Genomic DNA, 18685 nt, shown 5'->3' with positions numbered 1-18685 from the left:
ATCTAATATTACCATGAATTTACTGTCTGACCTTTAACTTGTATTCCTTAATCAGTCTAAACTGTTTGTAATAGCAGATATTAGAAGGTCTAGGTCTAAGCCTTGTATTCTTAAATGAGTTGTACAGGCACAATGTCTATCTAAGAGTAACAAAATTTATTTTGAATATACAAAGATTTATACCAATAAAAACTTTAAACCTGTATCAATATATAAACTCTGCATCAATGTAAGAAAATATAATTTCAATTTTGCTTCAAAATGTAAAAGATGAATTTTTTAAGGGGTGGAGAAGGGTAGGAAAATTGAAATGTAAGATTATGGCTATAAAATGTTTTGTTTAAGAGTAAATTTTGTAATACATCCCCATATATCTAATTTCTTATAATATTACTCTATCCCCTTTTTTCTTTTCAACCCCTTTCCCTTTACTGAAAGAAAGAGAGAGAGGGAGGGAGGGAGGGAGGAAGGAAGAAAGAATAGAGAAGAGGAAAGGAAAGGACAGAAAGAAATCCCTGAATCTAAGCTCTCTATTTAATTGCCTTCATGTCCAAATCAGTCCTTAAAATGACAACCTATGTATAATTTATAAAATAACCATAACCAGACACCCAAGGAATTGGGATGATGACTCTCCATGGCTTCTTCTGGCTGAATTGGGTGATGAATTTTTTTAAGGGGTTGGGAGGGGTAGGAAAATTGGAAAAATTGGTTAGACTTAAGAATGCTAACTTTAGCATTTGTCACCCAGTATCTGTATGCCTTGAAAATTGAGGGCTTAACTGAAGTTCTGACTAGATCCATCTGAAAGACTGGATAAACTGAGGTCATCGGGAATCAGCAGCTATTTCTGAAGCTGTTTTTGGAGCAAGTCTCTGGAAGCAGGTGAAGCAGGGAGCTAGAACAGCAGGTCATTTAGGTTTTGCTGAGGATGAATCTTGTCATAGCTGCATCTTGGTGTTTCATTCTGCATTATATGTAATTTTGGGGGGGACTTTATAGAGTGATTTTTGACAATATAAGATTTGCATATAAAATTTTCACATCTTCACAGACACATTGGTTTCATTACATAATTCTACCATGTACTTATTTTTCTCTTTTTTTTTTTTTTTTTTTTTTTTCGGAGCTGGGGACCGAACCCAGGGCCTTGCGCTTCCTAGGCAAGCGCTCTACCACTGAGCCAAATCCCCAACCCCCTACCATGTACTTATTATTTGGATCTTCTGTGGTCAATATATGAGTGGTGATAATACTAACAAAACCTACATATGGAATATACCTGATGTATTTTAAGGGTGAGCACAGAAAATCATTTAGACTGAGTACAAAAAGTAAAATGAAGCAAAAGCAAACATTTGTCCCTCATGTCCTTAAGGGCAAAGTATAGATTTGTATTCGTGTACAAGGTCTGTATTTGAGCTAATAACAGAATTTGCAGTTAAAATCTGTTCTTCTTAGAATCCAAAAAACATTTATCTGGTATTGTCAATTATTATAGTTTTTGTTAAGAATGTAAAATACAAAGAGATGAAATTGTTGGCTTTGTTCTTTTTCATAATGTACTGTTTCCTATGCCATAGATATCTTCTATGATATTTTCTCTGTTTTTGGTATGTTAAAATTTCCCAAGGTGTACTTTTTTCTTACTCACAGTCCTAAAATCTTGTAGCACAATGCTTCTTCTTTAGAAATCTCAAAAGACATTGTAGAATAGAGTTTTGGTATACAGTTACTCTGTGGTACACTTATTGCATCCATTGAATCCAGAGAATCTGTTTCCATTGGAAGAAATCCACCTTTCCAGTTTCTTTCTTTCTTTTCTTTCCTTCCTTTCTTTCACCTTTTAAAAAATTTTCTTCTTGAATTTTTTTTTTTTTTTGCAATCCAGACTTTATCCCCTTCCTGGTTTACCCTCCCACTGTTCCACTTCCCATACCTTCTCTCCACCCCCACCCTGTCTCAAAGAGGATGCCCCCAACTTCCCACTCCCTGGGGCCCCAAGTCTCTTCAGTGTTAGGTGCATCTTCTCTGACCGAGTCCAGACTCAGCAGTTCTCTGCAGTATATGTGTTGGGGGCCTCATATCAGCTGGTGTATGCTGCCTGGTTGATGTCTCAGTGTATGAGAGATCTTGGGGTCTGGGTTAGTTAAGACTGCTGGTCTTCCTATGGGGTTGCCCTCCTCCTCAGCTTCTTCCAGCTTTTTTCTGATTCAATCACAGGGGTCACCAGCTTCTGTCCCTTGGTTGGGTGTAAATATCTGCATCTGATTCTTTCAGCTGCTTGTTGGATCTTTGTGGGAGTAGTCATGATAGGCCCCTGTTTGTAAGAACACCATAGCTTCAGTAATAGTGTCAGGCTTTGGGACCTCCCCCTGAGCTGGATCCCAATTTGGGCCTGTCACTGGACCTTTTTTGTTTTTGTTGTTGTTGTTGTTGTTGTTGTTGTTGTTGTTGTTGTTGTTCCTGCAGTTCTTTCAGACAGGAACAATTCTGGGTCAGAGTTTTAAAAAGACTGTGGGATGACAACCCCATCCCTCACTTGATGCCCTGTCTTTCTGCTCTATAAGTTCCCTCTCCCCACTATAGGCCATTTCATCTATGGTCCCTCCCTCTGAGTCCTGAGAATCTCTCACCTCTCAGGTCTCTGGTACATTCTGGAGGGTCCCCTTACTTCCTACCTTCCGAATTTGCCTGCTTCAATTCTTTTTGCTGGTCCTCAGGGCTTCAGTCCTCTTCCCCTGGCCCCCTAATACCTAATTATGTTCCCCTCTTTCCCTTTCTGTTGCCTTTCCTACCCAGGTTCGTCCTTCCTTCCCCCTTCCTGTGATTGCTTTCTTCTCCCTCCAAAGAGGGATTAAGGCATCCTCACTTGGGCCCTTTTGGCTGGTTAGCCTTTTTGAGTTCTGTGGACTGTATCCTGGGTATTCTATACCTTTTGCGGTGTGTGTGTGTGTGTGTGTGTGTGTGTGTGTGTGTGTAATATCCACTTATTAGTGAGTACATACCATGCATGTTCTTTTGGGTCTGAGTTACCTCACTGAGGATGATATTTTCTAGTTCCATCCATTTGCCTGTAAAACTCATGATGTCTTCATTCTTAATAGCTGAGTAATATTCCACTGTGTAAATGAATCACCTTTTCTGTATTCATTCTTCTGTTGTGGGACATCTGGGTTGTTTCCAGCTTCTGGCTCTCACAAACAAGGCTACTATGAACATAGTGGAACATGTGCTCCTGTAGCATGGTGAGGCATCTTTTGGGTATATGCCCAAGAGTGGTATAGCTGGGTCTTCAGGTAGATCTATTTCCAATTTTCTGAGGAACCTCCAGATTGATTTCCAGAGTAGTTTCATCAGTTTGCAATCCCATCAGGAAGTGAATTATATATATACACCACCATGCCTTGCTAGTGAGATGTTGGGAATCACTTCCTCGCATCTAGTTTCACATGTATGATAGGCCAGAACTCTGCCAACTGAGGTAGGTACGTCTCAGCCCCTTCAGTAATTCTTTATTGTAAACTTCTCATGCTCAGATTACTCCATGGCTTATCAGTTCTAGTTAGAACCAGATTAGTAGGAGTTTTTGATAAAAAATGTTTTTGAGTCTATAATACTATATATTATTTTTATATAGTAGATCTAAATTGGCTATCATTTGTATAATTTATTTAAAGAGCAATTTTATGTTTTCTGTTTAAATCAACTTTTTAATTTTCTCTTGTTCCATTGCTCTCACTCCACCCTACTTACTGTTGGAGCACTGAACCAGGGAGTTGTGCTTGTTGGGCAAGCACTCTACCACTGAGCTAAATTCCCGACTCCAAAACCAGCTTTTAAAAACACAGGGCTGCAGAGTTGGATTAGAGGTTAAGAGTACTTGTTGCTTTTGCAGAAGACCCTGGTTCAGTTCCCACATGGTACCTGACAGTGACCTGTACTTCTAGTTCCAAGGGTCCTTATGCCTTCTCCTGAGCAACCAGTGTATATTAACATCTGCAGTTGCTTGTTCTTTATATAAAATGGCATGATATTCTCATGTAATCTGCACAAATCCTTCAATATGTATAATGGTCTGTTGATTACTTATAATACCTAACAATGTAAATATTATATGTTACTATACTTTATTATTGAGGAAATAAAGACAAGAAAATGACTGTGTTTACTATAAACATTTAAAAATATTTCCAGTATGTGATGGATTGAGCCACTAATACAGAATTCACAGATATGGAGAACAACTCTATGTGGCCATTCTTCACAGTATTACATGTAGTTGAGTTAGCCTACTGTTCAGCAGAAGCCTGATTGACTAAAGTCTAGCTCAGATTTTCCAATACTTCTATCAAATATCAACTTTTTGACCTTTTTTTTTTTACTTTTTTTTTTGCCTATTTTTTTCCTTGGAAACTTCCTGCAGTTTTTGGCTTTCCTGATTTATTTTCAGCTATGCCCTCTGATATTTTGGACCTCAGTCCTTTACTGTCCTGTTTCTTAGATTTTTATCTCATCTTTTCTCATAGTTAATGTCTTTATTATGGCTCATATTATCTAGTTGGTTCCAGAAAAAAGATGTGTTGCAAATATACCTTTTCAATTTCTGATTGTTCGAGAAAATGTATCCACTCTGCTTTTTCAATTAATGAAAGTTTATCTTGATATTAGTAACTATATTGAAAATCATTCACTTGAAACATTCAAAAATGTTACTCATCTCCACCTATAATAAAGTCTGTATTGTTCACTCATTTCCTTGTTTTACTAATTTAACTTTTGTGACTTTGTTTTTGTTCTTTGCTATTCATGTTTGAATTTTGTTTTTATTTTTATCACGTTTTATTTGTTTACATGTGTGCACATGCATATGCATTCCAGAACACATATGGAAGTCCAAAAACAATGTGAAGGAATTGATTATTCCACCATATATTTGGACCCCAGGGATTAAAGTCAGGTCATTAGACTTGGTGACACACCTTTGCATGCTGAGCTTTTTTGCTGTTCCTTAGAGCTTTGTGTTTTTAAAGATGAAACAAAAGTCATATAAGATCCATTGCGAAAAAAGTCATATAAGATCCATTACAGAAAAATTAAATTTTAAAGATCTGTTGTCTTGTATTTTGAAAACTAAGAATATTACCAGAAAAATGAAATATTACAAAAATATATAAAATGTGGATATTCAGTTGTTTGCTTTTCAATTGCACAGTCAAAATTATTCCAGTTATTTATATTATCATTGTACTTCTATTTTATTATGATGTCAGTATTTATATTATCGTTCATTTGCAGAGAACCATATTTGTTGCCACACTGGTATAGACTTCCGTCTTCAGCTAGCTTACTGTTTTATCTCTGAGTTTTTTCTGGTATCCTTTCCTTGCTTTCAGAATTTAAAACTTTCTCTTAAGTTGTTATACTCTTAAAACATTCTTAGTTTCATTTTTTAGAAAGTATCTTTGTTTTGTTTATTTTGAAAAATTTTTATTGGATAAAGACTTTTTTGTAGTACTTTGATGTCTTGTCACAGTCTTTCTAAGGAATTTCTTATTTAACTATTGCTAATGACCAAATGAATGTCCTTAAGTGTTACTGGTTAACCTAAATGTCTTCTTGTTCTTTTCTCCTGTAGGGAATACAGTGAGTAACCTGATTATGATCATACCTCCAATTTTTGGTGCAATTCAAGGCTTTAGAGATAGACTGGAGAAACGGTACATTGCTGCTTACGTAGCACTCACAGGTATGTAGACTTCGTCATCTGAAAAAGGATGTGCACTATGCATTGGATGGCTATTCTCATTTATTTCTACCCAATTTTGCCAGATCAAAAGTTTTTATTTGCTTCAAATCTTAACTTTTTTTTAAAGGAAATATACCACTGCAGATAAAATAGAAATTTCCTTTGTATTTCTGTCTTTTTTTCCTTCTCAGTCTAGCTTCTCACCCCAAGCTAAACTCTATTTTAAATTGCATCTTATAATTTTCTTATACATGCTTATGCTTACACTGGGTATATCTGTAACCCCTGAAATAGTGTATAGGGACTGAGCATAGTGGTACATGCTTACAATCCCCATACTTCAGAGAATGAGGCAAAAAGATCAAAGGCTTGAAACCATCATGGTATACATAAGCAAAACTCAGTTTCAAAGAAAACTTATATAATATTCTGATATAAATATAATATAATATATAATAATATAATATATAATAGTATAATATATATAAAAACAAGATATAAAAATTATATCAATGAAAGTTCAAGAGCCTTTTATATTAAACATAGTTTGTAGCATTCTGTTATATTTTGGATGCTTATTTTTTTTTAATTAAACATTATTACATATAAAATAAATTTTGTAGATATAGATATTTAAAAAAATCTCTATTATTTTGACAGAAGGGGGCAGTATGAACTAAGGTTCTTATAATCCATTCATAACCTTTTCTCTGAATAGAGTAACTTTCTCTACTCTGAGAATAGTTTCTTCCCATACAAAATTACATTTTATAGAAAAGCAGAAGTAAAGCCTTTTGGTTGACAGAAATTCTTCCCTCAATTAATTTAAAAGTAGATGTTATAATATAATCTTTCTAACTTAAGTAAACAGTTTCAAATGAAGAAATAAATTCCAAAAGGTGTGACATATGAGAGAAAATGTCTATAAATAGTGTAGTGTAAAAAGAGATCTCATATAGCATCTATCCATGGAGAAGAGTATCTGTGAAAGGCTCAGGATTCAATAGGAAGGAAGCTAAGCAAGTTTAGTGTAGCCTGAGACCTAATATTGTTTTGAGATTGTAAATCACTGCCAAGCCTGCCTTACAAGAAATGCTAAAGGAGTCTTTTTTACCAATAGAAAAGGACATCAATGAGTAACTTAAACACCTGAAGGTATACAAGTTACAAAGTATATGGGAAAATTTAGGATTTCTCAATGAAGCTATAAGTTAATTAAGTCCTTACTATGAGGGATAAAAGGCAAAGCTCCTAAAGTAATGGTAACTGTAGTAATGATGTGGATAACAAAATATAAAAATTTGTGACATCAGAAATTAAAACTTAGGAAAAGTTAAAATATGAAAGTTTATTTTTGCTTCTTCTATATGATCAAATGAGTTTTTAATCTGCTTAGCATAACCTATTATAACTATAAGCCATTCTTGGTAAGTTTTGTGGTAACTATAAAGCAAAAATAAAGAAAAAAGAAAAGAATATACACGAAATCAGAAAACACTAGAGAAAAGTCACTACTGAAGGAAGAGAACAATAGAAGAAAGAAGTATACACAAACAACTGAGAAGCTTAAGATACAGTAACAAGTCCTTACTTAACATAATTATCTTGAATGTAGATAGATTAACCTTTCTAATTAAAAAGCAAAACTTGTAATTATATATTGCTTCCAACTGAGACATTCTATGGACATAGACACTAAAAAGGAGTAACTATATTGATGTTAGATAAAATACTTGCCAGAAAAATTATAGAAAGAGACAAAGACAGCCATCACATAATCAGATTAGATCAGAACAGATCAGTTCAACAGTCATAAATATACTTCTGTACCAAACATCAGAGAGACAAACATAAAGGAAGTGACAGACTGTAATGCAATAATGGGTCATCAACACCTTACTTTAGCAGTCGTCAGACTATCCAGGCAAAGTCAACAAAACTCCAGCAGACTTAAACTAATACTATAGACCAAGTACAATGAAGACATTTACAGAACATTATACCCGACTGCTACAGAATACATATGTATCTCAAAAGCACATGAAACATTCTTCAGGACAGATCAGAGACTAGCTCACAGAACAAGTTTTAACAGTTGAAATGATTTAAATGTAAAACTACAAATAAATAACAGGAAAAATGTTAACAACTCTACAGATGTGTAGAAACTAAGGTATATGCTCCTAAATAAATAGAATGAAAAAACAAGTAGAAATACAACATATGAAAACCTGTGGGAAATAACTAAAGCAGTTCAAAAAAGGATGTTTATATCAAGAAGACTACAAGTAACGCTCATGTTGCACATGAAATTAAAAAAAAATAAACCAAAGGTAAAATAGACCTTAAAAGTACTAGAAGGAAGGAAATAATCAAGATTAGAGCAAAAATAAATAGAGAAAAATATATGTGATCAGTGAAATGAAGATGATCAATTACACCTGATACAGTAATACAAAAGAATCATAGGGAACTATTACAAATAGTTATATGCCAACAAATGAGGTAAAATAGAAGTATATAATTCATGGACACATACAGCTTACCAAATATTGAAAAAGATGCCATCTGTAGTCATTGGTCCAGAGGCTAAATATTTTCATAAATAAAATGCCAAAGAAAATAATTGACTCTATATACCTTACATCATACACAAAAATAAATTTTAAGTTGATCAGAAATACAAGTTTTAAAACTAAAACATTAAAAGTGCTGAAGAAAAATGTGTGAATTTATGTCCAGCAGTTTGAAATGACTTTCTGTGGTTTAGATTCAGATGTAAGGAGAAGTAGACAAATTGAACTACACACCTGGCAGGTGTAGTGGGACATACATGCAATCCCTGCCACTTGGGAGGCTTGCCTGGATACATACTGAGTGTGAGACCAACCTGTATAATTCACACTCCATCTCAATCTACAATTTCTTTTTGCTTGGGATGCTCAGTGGTAGAGCATTTCCTTACAGTGGACATAGCTCTAGCACTAATCCCTAGTACTAGCAGAAAGGGGGGAGGAGTGTTTCTCTTTTTTCTCCTTTCAATTAGCATGGAGTGGAATGTCTGGATTGTTGATACAATGTTTATTATGAAAGCCCTACCTAGCTACAAAATTTTATTAGCCATGCTCACAAAGCTCACTTTTTGGCCAGAAAATTGAAAATATCTTTATGCTTTTTTGTACATATCTCTGTAATTGATTCCTAGATATATAAGTTGTTTCTACAGTGTTTTATAAAGGAACCTGAATTAGAATACCTTCCTTATTACTTAATAGCTGGATGCCATGTATAATCCTTTGTTGCCATTGAATTACATGAAAGCCAGATGGTAAGTGTTAGTGATTCTATGAAGATGGAAGAAACAAGGACATATAGAGTGGTCACCATACTTGGCATAGCATAAGACATACAACTATTTATTGTGGCAAAGAGACACAGCCCTAAACTACCACTGTTGTCTGAGATGTTGCCTAGGACCCTTGACTGTGTGCTGGAAAGAATTATAGAATGGGTCACAATGAAACAGAGTTCATTAAGTTTTTACACATAGAGGCTGCAGTACACCCAAGGGTGTTGGTATCTCCAGAAAAATTCTTAAGAGAGTTGCATTTAGGTGTCTTTACAGTAGTTTTGTGTATGTGATGATACATTATATGTATGTGACTCTCTACATTATATTGCTAGGTTTTATGGATCAGAGAAGTACAAGAGAGTGCTAAAAGAAGCTGACCAACTATGCACATTAAAGTTTATCCTGAGCATTCAGTACTTTATAGAAAAAATAGAGTATTGTTAGTCTACTAAATTACTTAGTAGACAGAATTTTAGAAAAATTATACTGTGCTTGTTTTCTTCTGTTGCCAAAATACTTAATCATAGCACTAACTCAGCATCAGCTGTATCTTGTCACAAGACCTTAATAAACTTTGTTTTCCTTAAAACTTCCTACTTCCTACTGTCTTCTGAATTCACTCTGGCCCCCAAAGAATTTCTTGCAAATTTTTTTTATTTATCTGTCTTAATTTCAGTGGTAGGAATGGGATCCTGGTGTTTCCACATGACTCTGAAATATGAAATGCAGGTGAGTAATGGCAGAAGGAAGTGACGACTTCTCTCGGTTTAGAGACACTTCCAAGACAAGAACACATAACCAAAGGATAATAAAGGCAGGGACTTGTCATCTTTGAAGCCTTTCACTTGAGTCAAAGGACTCAAGATGACTGTATGAAGAAGTAGTATGGCTTTCTATGTATGTACGCCAACTCCATGCAAACAGATGTAATTTAGAAAACAGTTACATGGAGGTGTCCTAAAGAGTTGTAAGCAGTTCACAAAAACATTTTATTCGTAGGTGCCAGCAGTCTTTCATGTATTGGTGGCATCCATTTGAATGGGGTGGAGCCTCTTTAGTTTTTATCTTTACTTCGAAGTGGTTATATATCTAGTTGTTTGAACCTTTTGGCTTATCATCACTAACCCTTTAATTCTGCCCATTGTTTAAACTCATAGCTTTCAGCTAAGTTTTGTGATTTGACCTTTGCTAGACTCATCTTTGTCTTTGCTGCTTGTGGTGTGAACACAGGCATTGCACATTATAGGCAAATATTTGACCAGCTGCATCCTCAGGATTATCTTCATAGACATAAACCATCATACTGCAGAGCTGTATGTATGTTTTGCTGGTCTTAATTTTCTTAATCACGGTTTTGAAATGAGACTTATATTACTCAAATTTTAAAATGGCTGATTTGAAAGAAGAGGGACTGATTGCTAGGAGGAAAAGCACCAACAGATGAGTGATGAGGGAAGTAGGAGCAAAGTAAAGTGATGTACAAGTACAACAATGTCAGCAAGACCTACTGTTGTTGTTGTTGTTGTTTTTGTTGTTGTTGTTGTTGTTGTTGTTGTTGTTGTTTGAGGCAGGGTTTCTCTGTGAAGTCCTGGCTACTAAAACTCAAAACTGATTATTTTGTATGCCTAGTACAGAAAACCCAGTTTTGGTTCCCAGCATTCATGTGGCAGCTCACAACTATCTATAATTCCAGTTCCAGGGGATCCAACACCCTTTTGCAGTAAAATGAAGCCTAGTGAGATAATACAGTAAGGAAAAGTGCTTGCTGTCGAGTCCAACTACCCGAGTATGATCCCTGTGATCCCAATGGTGGAAGGAGAGAACCAACTTCCATACTTTGTCCTCTAGCTCCACACATGTGCAGGGTACATGCAGGCCCAACAATACCCTCTGTCTGCTAAATTAATAAAGTAAAAACAACAATAAATAAGATATAATGATAACTCAGTCAGTAAAGTGCGTGTCGTGCAAGAATGAGAATCTGAGTTTGAGTCCCAGAATCCACATACAAGTGCCAAGGGTGGCAGTGTATGCTCGTAGCCCCAGTCAGAGACAGGCAGACTCTTGGTGCTTTGTGGCTGCTAGCCAGTTCACCCTAACTGCAAACTCCAGATCAGTGAGAGACTCTGTTTCAAAAAACAAGATGGGTGCTTGAGGAAAAACATCACTTGCCTTCACATGCATGCACGCACCAATGAATGAATATTTATACTTTTGTTAATGTAGTCATTTTAAGTAAGCCACAAATATCTGGAGTTCATATCTTTGAGCTACAGATTTGTCCTTCTTATTACTTGATTGACATGTCTACATACTATCTATGTCAGGTTCTTTAAACTCCAAATGCTGAAAATTGTTCTTGTCATTTTCTCTGCTTCCATAATCTCATTAAACTGTACTAATATATCCTGAATTGTTAAGCAAGAAACTTGATGTCCTTTATAGTTTTGTTTTCTTTGCCTTTCTATAAAATTAAAAACAAATCTGTTTATTTTACTTCTTAAATATTTCTCAAATCAGCACATTTACAACCATTTCGTATTTCATTGGCCTGGACTCTAATTGCTCTTCGGGGAAAGTCAGTCAGATGTGCCACTTAGATGTGTTCCTTAGAAAGCATAGATAGATAACTTTGATGGTTTAAAAACAACAAACTGTACAAGTTAGTTGGAGGTGATGAATATATTAAAAATTAGTAAAAGAAATTAAATAAGAATTAATAATTTTAGGGGGAGCAACTAGGAGTTGAACCCAGGGCCCATGCATGTTACACAATGCACTGTACAACTGAGGCACTTTTCTAGCTTAAGGGACGACCATCATAATCAGTCTGAAGTTTAACTTCATAAACTGTAGCTGTACTGTATTCACATCTTTGTTTCTCTGCTTCATGTAGCTGTTGGATGAGCTCCCCATGATTTACAGTTGCTGCATATTTGTATACTGCATGTGAGTACTTACATTTAAATTCAGTTCAGTGTGGTTTTTGGTCCAATTACATTACTAGGCTATGTAATGTAAAAGATAAAAATGTGACATTAATAAGAGTTTAGTTTCTGGTAAATTGCAGTAAGGTTTTATATAACAACTATGATCTCAAAGCCCTAATGCCAGTTTAGATAATATCTTAACTTGACTTAAATAAACATTTTTCTTTTTCTTGAGTGAAGAATATATTCAAATCCTGTCACAAAATTGTTCCATAAACGTTTGGGGGTAGTTTCTCTGTACTGTAGTATAAATGGATTCTTTTTTAGTTACTACTTTCAAAAGAAGATTATTTTTATTTTATATGTTTGAGCATTTTTCTTGCATGTATGTTTGTGCATTATATGCCTTCCTGGTATGAGAAGGGCAGGAAAGGGCATTGGATTCCCTGAAACTGGAGTTACAGAGGGTTGTGAGCTACCATTAAGGTGTTAGGAACTGAATCCAGGTTTTCTGCAGGAGCAGCAAGTACTCTTAACTGCTGAGCCAGCACTAGTTTCTTTTAAAGAAATTCACTTTTTAAAATTTGAATGTTAATTTAATTTCAATTTTTACTTATGCACTTTTATTTCCTACTCACTGCCCCCCTCCCAGTTACCTCCTCCAACAATCTTTTCCCTTACCCCTCTTCTCTCCTCGGAGCAGGTGGGGGCCTCCTCGAGCATCCCCCAACCCTGGCACATCAAGTCTCTGAGAGGCTAAGCGGATCCTCTCACTGTAGCCAGACAGGGCAGCCATGAAACCAAATAGGAGGGAGTACAACCTTGCCTTATTAGAACTGGAAAGGCATGCCCTTGTGCCTCTCTCTTTCCTTCATTCCTTTCTCCTCACATGGCTTTAAGTCTTCTATTTTTTCTCTTTATCTAGTTTATTTTTCTGTTCATTTTCACTTGTTTATTCACGTTGACTGCCAGATACCAGCCTTAGGCTGTCTGATATCATATTTGAGTCCCGTCTTAGTTGTCTCTTTAACTCCATATTTGAAGGAGACTTCATGTCTCTGCAGAAGTCATGTGACTCCTGCTGATCCCATTAGCCTCTTGTCATCTGTATACAATTTAGTCTTTTCGTTTTTCTTTCCCCTTTCCTTTTCCTTCCCCTTCCCTTTCCTTTTCCTTTCTTTCCTTCCTTCCTTTTTGGTTTTTCAAGACAGGGTTTTTCTGTGTATCTCTGGCTTTCCTTGTATTCACTCTGTAGGCAGGCTGCCCTTGAACTCACAGAGATCCACCTGCTTCTGGCTCCTGAGCTCTGGGACTAGAGGTGTGCACCACCATTACTTGGCATTTAGTGTTTCTAACATGGAGGGTGGGAGGGTAGAAATTCTGAGTACTTCTGAATTATAAGTCATGTGGGCAAGTTGTAAACAGCATTCAGTTTGTTCTTAGCTATACATTATAAAGTAATTTTCTTTCTCTCTTATTTTAAAGGTTTGAGTGTTTCAAGACAAAGAGCTCAATAAACTACCATCTTCTTTTTACCCTGGTTCTATTCAGTTTAATAGTAACCACGGTAAGTTATACTTTATCTCCAGTAAGGTGTGCCATGTAGGAGATTGGAACAGTTAAGTTTCCGGTGTTTTATGTCAAGCTATTCAAACTGAAATATTTTTATGCAATTGAAATGTCTTACTTTTAGACTTGGCATGTTTATTTCCTTTTCAGAAATTACTTTTAATTGAAAAAACTTTTAAAAGTTTATTTTAGGTTTATTCTTTTTTTTGGAGTGTTTTGTCTATATGTATGCTATATGTATGTGCACCATCTATGTGTCTGGTGCCTCCAAAGGTCAGAAGGCACTTCCCTGGAACTGGAGTTTCAGAGGGTTGTGAGCCACCATGTGGATGCTGGGAACTGAATCTGGGTTCTTTGCAAGAATGACAAGTGTTCTTAACCAATAAGCCATCTCTCATCTCCAGTCCCCAAAATAAATTTAATTTTCTTTTAGATAAAGTAAAGATTGAAAAGTAAATGTTTAGGTAATAGCAATGGTTAAAAAATGCTTTTCTTAAGGGTGAACTTACTAAAAACCAGAGCTGAGGTTTTCCACATTGGTCCTACTGTGGCTGTTTTCATTGTTAACTTATGTACGATGTGCCAGATGTTTACTGAATACTTTGCTTTGATTGTTCAATTAAGTTGTCATTACAATTGAGAAAGGTTTTCTATAGGTGGTTGCCATGTGATAAGGGAATGTCGTAAATGGGGCTAGTGTGTTAGACAAAAATGTCAGGTTATACAGTCCCAAGCATGCTATGTGTAAGGGTTTAAATTTATTTTCTAAGTGTTGATCCATAAAGTAAAATACACACACACACACACACACACACACACACACACACACACACACACACACATTTAGACAAGTTTTAGAAAAATTACTTGTTACATAACAATATAGATTAAAAGAGTCTGGGGATTAAATTAAATTGCATACTTTGTCAAATATGGGACTACGACTGAAGTTAGGTAGCTGTGGGGCAGAAAAGAAGTTGACATACATCGTCAGTGAGATGTATGACCCAGCGAGTAGAGGAGGTGGAAGCAGAACAAAGAATGGCTTCTCTTGTAAGTGGTAGCACATGCCAGTAATCCTAACACTTTAGCAGGCCAAGGCAGGATAGTCCCAATTCAGCTAGCATAGACTACACAGCAAAACCTTCTTTTAAAATTAAAACATGGAGCCCAACACATTGGACAGGCCTGTGATCCCAGCACACAGAGGCAGAGACAGGAGTCATGAGTTAAGGGCCATTCTTACTGCATAGCAAGTTCAGAACTAGGCTACATGAGTCTCTTTCTTAAAATATAAAATTAAATTGTGGGGCAGTTGTGGTGCACACCTTTAATCCCAGTACTCAGGAGGCAGAAGCAGGCAAATCTCTTGAGTTTGAGGCTAGCGTGGTCTACAAAGTAAGTTCCTGAATGGCCAGAACTACACAGAGAAACTCTGTATCAAAAAACAAAACAATTAAACTAAAGATAAAAATACATACAAAATAATGAGACTGCAATTGTAGTTCAGTTGGTCAAGTGCTTACCAGGTACACAGAAAACACTACATCCTCAGTATGGAATAAAACTAAGTGTTGTTTGGATATCTGCATTCCCAAAACCGAAGTTAGGAAGGTGAAGGCAGGAGGATCAGATGTCTGAGGTCATCTTTAACTATATAATAAGTTTAAGACTAGCCTGGGCTATATGCCCTTAAAAAAATAATAAATTGGACCAGCAAAATTGCTCAGTGAGTAAAGGGCCCTGCTGCTAAGCCTAACAACGTAAGCTTGATGTTTGGTACCTAAATGATGGAAGAAAGCTAACTTCTTTCCTGTAAGATGTCTTCTGGTTTGCACACACATGCCATGGCATGAGTGCGCGCGCGCGCGCGCACACACACACACACACACACACACACACACACACACACAATGATGTAATAAGAGGGAAACTTTTTAATTCAAATTAAATAATTGAACTATAAGAATCTTTTTCAGGAAAGATAAATAGTAAGCTTATGCCATGGTATAGGAATGGATAAATTTGGTTTATGATATGTTGAGTTTGAAGTATTGAGTATTAATGATACCCAAGGCTTAACAGGTAGGCTGGACTGAAGATGTAGATTTAGGAGTTGGTTGGGTATAGGTTATATCAAAAATATGGAGATAGTAAACTGAAAAGCACGCTATTAAAAGATATAATCCTATGGAATGCAGACATTTGAGGACCATGTAGAACTAAAACCAGCAAAGGAAACTAAAAACATTAATCAGAGGAAAAGAAAGAAGCCTCATGCCACAGAGTACAAACATTCTGGAAGTGAAGAGTGAGCAGGGTGGTGAGATGACTCAGCGGGTAACGGTGCTTGCCTCACACCTGGCACCTTGAGTTCAATTCCCAGAACCCATATAATGGAAGGAAAGAATTTGCCCTTGAAAGTTATCTTTGGGCTTTCACAGTCATGCCATCATATGCATACATACATACATACATACATACATACATACATACATAGTATAAAAAAGTAACTATTAGTTGTCTCTGAATAGGTAAGAGAAATAAAGATTAACAACCTACTAAGGGAAAATGTCAGCTGGTTAAGATGCTGAATAGATTATTCACTGTTTTCCTGAGTTTTTCTACTCCTTTGCCTAAGCACTGTACTAGTTAATAATGAAAGAAGCCTACAGATTCAAAGATGAAAAGAAGCCATGCTATTTATTAATGAAGGGAATCAAATCTAGAGTATTAGTGACTTGCCTAGTCAACTAAGTTTATCCAGCAAGTTGGCACCAAAATCAAGACTGGACCCATTTGTAAGTTAAAAGATGTTATAATTAGAAACAAATCAAGCTTTGGAATCAGTTGGGTGTGAGCTTGGATCTAATATTTTTATTTAGTTCTTTCTAACCTCTAGTTTTTTTCTTACCATAAAATGAAGAATAGAATATGTTTTATACTAACTATAATATTAATCCATGGCACGTAATAAAGACTCCATAATTCTGAAACATAATGTTTCAGAAACGTCCCCTTAAGTGTGGCCTGTTGGTACTCACCTGTAATCCCTGCACTCAGGATACCGAAGCAAGAGGATTGTGGGTCCAAGGCCAGCCTAAGATACTTAGTGAGTTCCAGTTAGTATTTTGAAGTAAAGACACGGAGTAAACATTCTCCTTATTGATTCAGAGTTACAGGTAATATGTGATAAAAGGAATTAATTGTGATGTTTTTATAGTAAGAAACTTATTTCAAAAATAAATTATTAGCTAAGTTTTAAAATTGTATTCTTTCATTAAATTACTACTTTTAAATGAAGACATAAAGATGTCTAACCCCGATTCTAGATATCCCCTATTAGCTTATAGGGGAAAGCAACAAACCAGTAGAATACTATAAAACAGCAGTTCTCAACCTGTGGGTCATCACAGAGATCCTGCACATTAGATATTCACATTACAGTTCATAGCAAGTTACAGTAATGAAGTAGCATGGTCATGGCACGGTCATGGTCACCACAACACCAGGAACTGTAATGAAGGGTCACACCATTAGGAAGGCTCCTGCCATAAAGCTTATAGATAGGGAGATGGTGAATAGTTGCTTCTGTTGGGAGTGGAGGAGATCAGGAAAGACTCCAAAGAGGAATAATTCATGTTGAATTGTCAAAAGTATTGGCCAGTTGGGGAGGACTTCTGAACAAAGTAAAGAGCATCTGTTTACAGATGCAGAAGCATGAAAGTGATGCACTCAAAAGCAGCACGTGCTTTCTGGATGAGGAGAAGATAGCACCGAGGCCAGACAGGAAGGCAGAAGCAGGCGGCTGTGGATGCCAAGTTTAGAAACCTGAACTTTGTCATGTTAGTGTAAGGGTCATTAATTTGAATTTTGATTCCTCTGTACTGTGTCATTTAAAACATGTGCATCTGTGGACAGTGTGTACATATTAAATTTTACAAAGGCATTGAACTTAACACCCACCAAAGACTGAAGCCTGAAACTTGGGTTTGTGTAACTGAAGGTTCATCTAGGTAGTGAATAGTTTGGAAGCAGAAATAGGTACAAGAAATTTGTTTAAATGTCTTCACTTACTGATGATCTAGTATGTCTAGATCCTTTCATGTACTTGGGCTTAGCTTTCTCCATTCTTCAGGTAAGGACCAACTCTTTTAAGCTAAATGACACTCAGTAAAGGCCTGAAGCAATCAAGTAGCAGAGCTAGAAATTTGAGTTTGGTCTCTAAACAGTTTTCTTTCTGCTGTAGACCAGATGTGGTCGAGGGGTTGTTGGCACAGTTTATTCACCCTTCATGAATAACCTTGTGTCCTTGACCTTCCTTGATGGTAAAACAAAGGCCAATGCTAAAGTAACCTGTCAGTGATTTGAAATTGGTTTTACATGGCTGGACTCTGGTTACAATAACACGGGGGAAGAAGAGGTTTGGGATTTGCAGAGTGGTTGGAATAGGTTTATATACCTTCTGTCACTTATGTTTCTTCTAATATTTTTCAGATTTACCTAAAAGTAAAAGAGCCTATATTCCATCAGGTAAATTTTAAAAAATATGTATTTATGTTATTTATGTGAACGTTTTGCTTACATGTATGTCTGTGTACCTTGTGCATGCTTGGTGCCTGTGAAGGTCAGAGGATGTTATCAGATCACCTGAAACTGAAGCTATGGATGGCTTGGGGCTGCCATGTGGGTTCTGGGAATCAAACCTAGGGTTCTCTGCAAGAACCAATGCCCTTAACCACTGAGCCTTCTCAGTGGTGATAATTTTTTTAAATTATGAAACATTTAATTGTTTAACAGTACATGCCTGTTGTCTGTGTTTCCCTTCTCTAGGAAGTTATATGCAAATACAACTTTTGAAAATGAAGTGGTAAAATGTCAAAAATTTACGATTAGCCTAGATCACTGGTTCTCAATCTTCCTAATGCTGCAACCCTTTAATACAATTCCTCATGTTGTGGTGACCCCAACCATAAAATTAATTAACTTAATTTTGCTACTGTTGTGAATTGTAATGTAAATATCTGATATGCAGGATATCTGATATGTGACCCTTATGAAAGGGTCAATTGACCCCTCAGAGAG

General features: G+C 36.1%; 1 protein-coding gene across 4 annotated transcripts in view; it reads left to right on the top strand.

Annotated features, from left to right (window-relative positions):
* Acer3 (alkaline ceramidase 3) overlaps positions 1-18685 on the top strand; it is a 102406-nt gene that overhangs the window by 41620 nt on the left and 42101 nt on the right. For 2 of the 4 annotated variants that reach the window (XM_039101087.2, NM_001401063.1), the window contains exons 2-6: positions 5639-5749; positions 9778-9830; positions 11998-12050; positions 13517-13598; positions 18098-18133. In XM_039101087.2, coding sequence (XP_038957015.1) covers positions 5639-5749; positions 9778-9830; positions 11998-12050; positions 13517-13598; positions 18098-18133 — 335 coding nt within the window. Of the gene's footprint in view, positions 1-5638; positions 5750-9777; positions 9831-11997; positions 12051-13516; positions 13599-18097; positions 18134-18685 lie in introns of those variants that run through there. The other 2 variants (XM_063271239.1, XM_063271242.1) reach the window with 2 other exon arrangements.

The sequence above is a fragment of the Rattus norvegicus genome, chromosome 1 (genome assembly GCF_036323735.1).
Source record: "Rattus norvegicus strain BN/NHsdMcwi chromosome 1, GRCr8, whole genome shotgun sequence".
NCBI lineage: Eukaryota > Metazoa > Chordata > Mammalia > Rodentia > Muridae > Rattus > Rattus norvegicus.
This window is presented reverse-complemented; position numbering and strand designations above follow the sequence as displayed.